This window comes from Orycteropus afer, unplaced genomic scaffold, assembly GCF_000298275.1.
Source record: "Orycteropus afer afer isolate SDZICR_OR568_19922 unplaced genomic scaffold, OryAfe1.0 scaffold00107, whole genome shotgun sequence".
Classification (NCBI taxonomy): domain Eukaryota; kingdom Metazoa; phylum Chordata; class Mammalia; order Tubulidentata; family Orycteropodidae; genus Orycteropus; species Orycteropus afer.
Window position 1 is genome coordinate 7,138,371 of NW_006921694.1, and position 9,405 is coordinate 7,147,775.

The window sequence follows — 9,405 nt, forward strand, 5'->3', positions numbered from 1 at the left end:
TAGTGCCTAAGGCATTTGAACGCTAACCAGAAGGCTGGCAGTTCAAACCCACCAGCCACTCCTCAGAAGGAAGGTTGGGCAATCTACTTTCGTAGTGATACTGCCTCGGAAACCCAAGAAGGGATCACTATGAGTTGGATCCAACTCCATGGCAATGAGTTTTGTTTTGTTTTTTTGGTACTTTGGTCATGTGTCAGTCAGAAGGGACCATTCCCTGGAGAAGGATGTCATGCTTGGTAAGGTGGAGGGTGGATGAAAGAGAAGGCCCTCAATGGGAAGGATTGGCACAGTGGCTGCAGTGATGTGCTCAAGTATAGCAAGGATCATGGAGCTGGCGCGGGACAGAGCAGTGTTTCATTCTGCTGTGCATAGGGTGGCTGTGAGTTGGTGACAACTCGATGGCACCTAACAGCAATAACACCCTTTCTCGGTATTATAGGTCATATTATTGTACAGTTGTATTTTCCTGTTATTTGTTGTTCTTGAATAAAGATGCAGTTGATTTTGCATCTTGATGTTAAATCTGGCTACCTTGCTAGACTCTCATTAATTACAATACAATGAAACTTGTGATAGCTGGAACTCAACGGAACTGCCTTATTTTCCTGGGTGCTGCAAGTTTTCCATCTTTGTAAAGGTGCAGTCTTACCACTTTTCTACCAGTCATTTTATGGTGGGCTCAGGTATAGCAGGGATCATGTGGATGGCACAGCACCAGGCAGTGTTTCATTTTTTTGTACATAAGGTTTCTGTGAGTCGGAGACGACTTGGTAGCACCTAACAACAACAGCATCACTCATTTTAGTGGGAAATACTTGAGTTTTCCTTTTCTGACAGGTTTCTGCCTTACACAAGTTCTGATATTCACAGATTTTACTATTATAATTTGTCTATGGATTTTGGGGGAGGTAATTTTGTACACCATAATGTGATCTGTGTAAAAATGGCAGGTTTATTTTGTCCTTTCTGATCCTGAAAGTTTTTATTTGTTTGTAGTTCTGTCCTGACTGGCACCTCCAGGAGAGTGTTGAGTGAGAGCAGTAATAGTGAGCATACTGCCTTGACTGATCCAAAGAGAATGCTTCTAACATTTCACCATTAACACTAGTGTTTACTATAGATTTTTGATAGTTACCTTTTGTGTGATTAAAGATATTTTCTTAGGATCATTTTGTCTGTCAGTCGTTCAAGATATATTGTGTCAGGAGAGATCTATTTCCCAGCTAATTAAACATTGTTGAAATATCATAACTAAATATCATTTTTTCCTATATGGATAGCCTTTTCATTCTGTACCAATTATTAAAAGACTGTCTTTTCTTCAATCACCCAAAAAAATCACTGCCATCGAGTGTGATCCAACTCACAGCAACACCTCCTTGGGTTTCCGAGGCAGTATCACTATGGAAGTAGATTGCCTAATCTTCCTTCCGTGGAGTGGCTGTTGGGTTTGAACCACCAGCCTTCTACACTGCAATGCCATCTTTGTCATAAATCAAGTGATTATATAAATGTCATTCTGTTTCTGGATTCTATTCTGTTCCACTCTCTATTGATATTTCCTTGCACTAAAATCACACTAATTAACTTTAATTGTAGTGTTGCAATGTTGTAGGTTAATATAAAGGTCCATGAGCATGGTACATTCTCTTATTTAAGTCTTTTTAGGTAGTGTTTTGCAGTTTTCTGTGTAAAAATCTTGTTCATTTTGTTAGATTTTTTTTTTTTTTTTTATTCTTTCTGGTGATGTAGTGCCTAAGGTATTTGACTGCTAACCAGAGGCTGGCATTTCAAACCCACCAGCTGCTCCTCAGAAGGAAGATTAGGCAATCTACTTCTGTAGTGATACCGCCTCAGAAACCCAAGGAGGGGTTTCTATGAGTCAGATCTGACTCAATGGCAGTAAGTTTGGTTTTGATTTGGTTATAGTAAATAGTACTATTTAAAAGTTTGTATTTTCTAGTTACTTACAGAACTAAGGTTAACTTCTGAATATTGAACTTCTAGCTTGAGTGTTTGCTAAAGTTATTTATGGATTGTAATAACTTTAAATAGATTTTATTAGAATTTCTGGGAATATAATTATGACATTATGAATAATGACCTTGTCATTATTTTCTCTCCAATCCATATACTTTTTATTTCCTTTTCCTGCCCCTCCCTCCCCCCACGATAGATGTTAAATTTTATCACATTTTCTCTGAGTCATTTGAGGTCACTCTATGATTTTACTTCTTTATTCTGTTAGTGTAGTGAATTATATTATTTGGCTTTTGAATATTAAACCAACCTTATATTCCTCAAAAGTCCTGAATGGCATATATATCCTTGGATTGGTTTGTCAGTATTTGTTAAGGAGTTTTGTATGTATGCTCATGGGTGAGACTGGTCTATAATTTTTCTTTCTAATAACTCTTGCCAGGTTTTGGTATCAATATTGCATTTGTCTTCTATTCACTACATGAGTTTTTATAAGATTGGTGTGTTTTCTTTTTTAAATGTTTGCAAGAACACAGTGGGGAAGTTATCTAAGCTTAGAGTTTTTCTTATGGGAAGGTTTTTAATTGTAGATGTAATTTATTTCATAGATACAGGGTTTTTCAGATTTTATATTGTGTCATTTTTGCCATTTTAAAGGAATTTTATTTAAATTTTAAAAATATTTGGTTATGCCAAATATTTGGTGGTTTATAATACATATTATATTATTTTTTAAATCTTTTTAGGAGAACTCATTTTATTTTAATCATTAGTGTCATCATTCTCCTTATAACGAACTTCTTTTGCTGCTATTACTCTGTTAGCCTTTTTCTGTTGCAAGGAACAGATTCCCTCAAGTTCCTTTGAGTAATGGAAATAGCTGGGCTTTGGGGAAACTGGTAATGTCCTGTACGGTTGATTAGGATATGAAACAGCTTTAGAGATGGGACAGGTTTTCTTTTTATCCCCTAAATAGTAAGGCTTTACAGCTCTTTACCCTGATACCCCATTATTTGCGTGAAGTCTCTCAACTGTGCTGTTGGCTCTTCTCCCTCTTTTCTTCCTCTTCATTTCTAACTCTTTTTATTCTTTTTATTCCACTCTTTTTATTCTTTTCTCTGTGCAACTTTTCTTCCCACTTTTTATTTCCTTGTAACATCTTACTCATGGCCTCCAGTACCTTTTGGCTCTATTCTGGGTCTCTTTTCAGCTTTTGCTCCATCACCACGTGATTGAAGCTCTCTATGATTCTCAATGTAAGCCCCTCCAGGAGATATTTTATTGGTCTAGTTTGAAAAGAGCTTTTTATTCTAGGCCACCTTGGAGGATATTGGTCAGTTATAGATTGGCTACTCTTGGCCAGGCAGGTTTTGCCAAGGATACTGGTTCACATAGCACACAACAGGGATGCCTTGGGTAATCCCTCTGTAGGGGACTGTAGTTGGACAATTACCTTAGAAGGGCTCTGTCCATGGCAAGTACTAAAACTGATTAATACACTGTCATCACAAGAACTTCAGCTTTTCTGCTTCATTCCCATGTTCTGGTGAAATGCCCGAGAATAATTAAATGGTAATAAAACTGATATCCTGAATTTGGTATTATAAATCTCTTTCAGTGGTCACCCATCTATGACTCAAAAAATTCGTGTGCTGCCAACCTAAAATAAGAGCATGAATAATTAAATATAAAATACCTGAGAAGGAGCCCTGGGGGCACAACAGTTAAGTGCTCAGTTGCTAACCCAAAGGTTGGTGGTTTGAACTCATCCTGCAGCTCCACAGGAGAAATACCTGGTGATCTGCTCCAGGTGTTACAACCTAAAAAACCCCATAGAGCATAGTTCCCTTCTACATGAAGCCACTGTGAGTCAAAATTTTGTGAGTCAAAATTAATTCATTAGCACCTAAACAGCACCAAGTGTTAACATCGACAATGAAAATTGATGGATTCTAAATGTTAGCAGTATTACATACACACACATACACACACAGGCAATTAATAAATATTTAATGAGAAAGCTCTGATATTTATCCAGTGCAGGTTACTTCTTATTTCATTTCTTTATCCAGAAACAGCTGTGTGCTGCTAAGAATTCACTTTTCTGCAATGGCAATTTTCAAGTATAAGACAAAGAGACCGTCTTCTCCTTTGTGATACTTATTGGTGGCATATTTAAATATGCCACAAGGCAATCTTTTGCCTAATGCTTTCTCATTTATGGGATAAAGTATAGATATTACATCAAGCTCCCTGTGGTACAATATGTGAAATTGCTATTTAATTTTCCAGGAGGACTCAGAGAGAGTAATGATAATTACCGGACCAAACATGGGGGGAAAAAGCTCCTACATAAAACAAGTTGCGTTGATTACTGTCATGGCTCAGATTGGCTCCTATGTTCCTGCAGAGGAAGTGACAATTGGGATTGTGGATGGCATTTTCACAAGGTAAAAGTATTAGTTCCATCTGAATGTGTATTTCTGAAAATAAATCAAGTCTACATTGTTACATGAATTTTCTTTTAATGTATATATTTAGATGAATAAATATGCTCTTAAAATGTTTGAAGCATAGGAGCTTAAAGGAATCACTTCATCATGGATATTAATGCTTGAAGGGATCTGGATGATCATCTAGTTCAGTTGTTTTCCAGTAATACTGATTTACTGAGTTTTTACTTTAAACAAAACCTTGTGTGGACCATAAATATTTAAAGAAATAAATTTGCCTGAGCTGCTTTGCCTGAATCAGAGGTGGAAGGCTTAGAGACTTGGCTGCTAGGCCCTGCAAGAGCGTAGTCTGAAAACTAGTCCACCATGCCCACTTTATAGGGAAGGAACTGAGGCCAGACTGGAAAAGGGACTGGGTGAGAAAATTTAATACAGCTGTGTTTATTTATTTTTTTAAACTCCAGACCATTATATGTAATATAGTTCTAGATTCTGAGCCTCAATATTTAAACCTATATTTTCTGCCATACCAGGAATATGGGTGAAATATCCAGGTCTCGCTAACTGGAATTCACAGTTTAATCTATTTGAAGCTTTCAGATTGATCAGTTTGTAATGTATTACTAAAGAGCTCTGGTGACGCAGTGCGTATGGCATTTGACTGCTAACCAGAAGGTTGGCAGTTCAAACCCACCAGCCACTCCACAGAAGAAAGATGGGGCAGTCTACTTCCACAAAGATTTAGTGCCTTGCAAACCCAATGGGAGTTGCTATGAGTTGGAATAGATTCATGACAGTGAGTTTAATGTATTACTTATACCTCTTGAATGTACACATTTTGAAAAATAAATAGAGCCTATATTTGTGTAGGAGCTCTGGTAGCATAGTGGCTAAAGCACTTGACTGCTAACCAGAAGGCTGGCGGTTCAAACCCACCAGCCACTCCTCAGAAGGAAGGTTGGGCAATCCTACTTCCGTAGTGATGCTGCCTCAGAAACCCAAGGAGGGGTCCCTATGAGTCGGGGCCGACTCGACGGCACATGACAACAACAGCAACAACATATTTGTGTAGTCAAATTATGTATGCAGAGTGTCTGATACATTATCCAGTTTCATAATTATATAATATTTGACTCTAGAATCACATCAGGATTTATCACATGCTAACATTGATAAAAAATATCAGTGTATGTTAGTAGACATTAAGATCACTTGTAAACCTTGATTTTTCATCTGATAGTGAACAAAACAAAACAACCTGAAATCCTCTTGATGCTCTATTGCCAAACAGATGTTGTTCTCCATATATTTGTAAGACTATAAGGATATAAGAAATTTAAAGAATCTTTACGTTTTTTAAAAAATTATAATTAATTTTCTATTTTATAAGATAAATATACTAGTAAATGTAAATATACTTTATTTTGGTTAAATAATTAAGGAGAGTGACAAAGAAATTTCATAAAGGGAAAAGAAACAGGAAAAAGAAAGAGAACAAAAACCATCTTGAGCAATGTAAAATGATTTGTTTGAAAGAGAATCTTGTTACTGAGCAGAGTATCAGTTAGGAATTTGTGTACAAATGCCATATTAGTTTTTATATATTGCTAAAAGGGCATGGAGGGAAAAACAGAATCATCATTAGCAGCCCAAAGCTTATTCCTAGGAGGCAAGACATGCTACCACCCTCCCACCAGCTCTGACACCAGCCATCCCTCCCATGGCGTTGCAGTGGTCACACACAGCTCATGACAATACTCATGATTATGGGGTTTATTAGGGAAATAACAGCTATAATTTAGGTTCAGGAATGCTCTCAGGATGCAGTTCTTTGATCAGACAGTCTCCCTTCTGCTATGACCTAAGGCACAGCTCTCTGGTCCTTGACCTCTCAGTCTGGCCTCTACCCTGCTTTGGCAAATGTTATAAAGCTCTTTTAGCTCTGCCGATAGGTACACCTAGGTGTACCCCACTCTGCCAACAAACCTGCCCAAGAGCACACAGCTTTCTCTCTCCATGGGCCAGAAAGCCTACCGCTCCATCTCCTGCCTCTTGGTTCCACTGCCACTGTCTCTCAGCTGGGCATCTCCCTCTCAGCCAGGCATTTCTCAGCCAAGGGGGTCCAGCACAGGGATCTCAGGTCCAAGGACAGGCTCTACTTTACCTCCATCTGTTCTCTCTTGATGGCATTTCTCTCTCTTCTGCCTCTAGGAAGGCTCACTTTAAGCCTGGCAGAGTGACAAAACTAACCAATTCCAACTCAGCGTTCTACACACTTTATTTGCATGATCCCACCCAGTAATCCAGTGGGAGTTACAAAGACTATGGCTAGAAAAGCCATACTAAGTAATTCACTGTACTACATATAAAATTCTATATTTTTTCCACAAATAATGTACCCATGTAAATAATGCATCTGCATATATAATGCACATAGTGTGCTCTAGGAAATAATGCACAAGGGGGTTGTGCAGTTGGCAAAAAAACAAAACAAAACAAAAAAAACATACAGTGCATGCATCATTTGCCTAAAAATGTGGTAGTAGAAAATAAAACAAGAGTTTGTTTTTCTACTATAACAGAAAGTCTTGAGATAGGTGACTGGTTCTGATATTTTATTAGCTCTGTTGTATCATTGGGCTTTCCCTCATAGTTCTAAGATGGTTGCTACAACTCCAGACATTACAGTCATATTACATGAGGAAAATGGGGGAAGTGACTGCTACAGTTTTCCATTTAGTTAGTTAGTTAGTTAGTTAAAGGAATATGGCTTTTCAGAAGCCTCACAGAAAACTGTTTATATCTTAGTGGTCAGAACTGGTCTCATGGCTAGTCCTACTTGAAAGGGAAACAGAAAATAAGAATTTAGTTTTGCAATGTTCCACATCCTACTTTTGGCAAGTAGCACTGGGATCTTAAAAGCTTGCAAATGGCCATCTAGATGCAATGATGGGTCTCTCCTTGTCTAGAGCAAAGAAGAATGAAGAAAAACAAAGATGAATGGAAACCGTCTAAGGGACTGGTACACCATACGATCCTCAACCTGTACAATTATGAGACCAGAACTAGATGGTGCTTGGCTACCACTCTCAACTCCTCAGAGGGGGATCGATGTAGGAAATCCTGGATAGAGTAGGAGAACAATGTGAAACAAAACTCATAATAATAAAACAAAAAAAAAAGAGACCAAATTTGCTGGTCTGATAGAGCCTGTGGAACCCCTGAGACTATGTCACTGGCTGCCCTTCAGGTCTGGAATTGAACCCACTCCTTGGCTTCCAGCCAAACAAAAGATAGGCATCTGAGCTGAACATTTGCATTAGGTAGATACACTCCTTGGAGAGATCAGTCATGGGAGAACAGAAGGGCTGTATATACACAGCTTTGCAGGGCAAAGGTGACAGCTTTGCAGGGCAGGAGTGCATGGAAGGGAAGGACATAGGAAGAGGTGGCTCTGGGAGGAAGTGAGAGGAGAGCTGTTGCATTGTGGGAGATTACAGTCAATGTCATGAGACAAAGTGTATGTGAACTGCTGTATGGAAGATGAATTTGCTCTGTAAACATTCACCCAAATCACATAAAATTTAATAATAATAAAAATAATTTATTTTTGTCCAGCTTCTATAATGGAATTATAGAAAGGACAGAGTGATTGGGAATAGATATAAAGGTAACCAGAAAACAATTTCTGAGGCAAGGAATGAATTCAGTAATAATAATAAGAGCGGCTAATCTTTCTAGTAACATGTTTACCAAAAAAAAACCACCAAAGTTACTGCCATGGAGTCGGATCCGACTCATAGCAACCCCTCCTTGGGTTTCCAAGGCAGTATCACTACGGAAGTAGATTGCCCAGCCTTCCTTCCAAGGAATGGCTGATGGATTTGAACCACCAGCCTTCTGATTAGCAGCCTTCTGATTAAATGCCTTAGGCACTATGCCACCAGAGCTCTAACATATTTATAGTATTAATAATAATAATATTGTTATCAACATACAGACATTGTTGTATGCCTTTTATATAAAGTGCATACAAAGAATACAAGTCTAAGCCTTCTGGAAAGGGGTAAACCACAATAATTTCAAGAAAGTCAGGTATTTATGCATTTCTTTTCATTTATTCATTAATCTAACATACACTAATTGAACATTTAAGATATGACAGCCACTGGGAATACAGAGTAGGCACAGTTACTGTTCTTGTGAAATTTGCTTAGTGGAGAAGATCAGCATTAACCAAATGACTGTGCAGAAAAATGTAAAATTGCAACTGTGACAACTCTACCAGGGATATGCACAAGATTCTGTGATAGCATGTGATATGAGGATATGATCTGGTCAGGAAAAGCAGGGGAAGGTTTCCTTTAGAAAGTGACCCTTAAGCTTCTATTTGAAGATAAGTTAACTGATCGAAAAAGGAAGGAAGACTATTTCAGAGAGAGGGAGAAGCATGTTCAGAGATCCTTCAAAGCAAAAAGAACCATAGTGAGATGAGGAACTGAGGGTAGCTCACTGGGGAAGCAGGATTCTAGATGAATTTAGAGAAAAGGTAGGAGCAAATTACACAGATCATAGGCCATGTTAGGAGATTATCATAAGATTCATGGAAAAATTTTGAAAGGTTTTAAGTAGAGCTTGAACGATCATATCTACATTGACTGCAATATGGAGAATTTCTGGAGAAAGACAAGTAGAGTTTTGTTGTTAGGTACTGCTGAGTTGATTTTGACTCATAGCAACCGCATGTGACAGAGTAGAGCTGTCATTGCAGTGTAGCATAGTGCCTAAGGCACTTGACTGCTAACCAGAAGGCTGGCGGTTCAACCCCACCAGCCACTCCTTGGAAGGAAGATGGGGCAGTCTACTTCCATAGTGATGTTGTTGTTGTTGTTGTTGTTATGTGCCGTCGAGTTGGACCCGACTCATAGTGACCCCTCCTTGGGTTTCTGAGGCAGTATCACTATGGAAGTAG

At 38.4% G+C, this 9,405-nt stretch overlaps 1 protein-coding gene across 1 annotated transcript in view; it reads left to right on the forward strand.

Annotated features, from left to right (window-relative positions):
• MSH3 (mutS homolog 3) overlaps window positions 1-9,405 on the forward strand; it is a 381,560-nt gene that overhangs the window by 307,861 nt on the left and 64,294 nt on the right. The window contains exon 20 of the mRNA XM_042781327.1: window positions 4,273-4,430. Within this exon, the coding sequence (XP_042637261.1) occupies window positions 4,273-4,430 (158 nt within the window). The remainder of the gene's footprint in view (window positions 1-4,272; window positions 4,431-9,405) is intronic.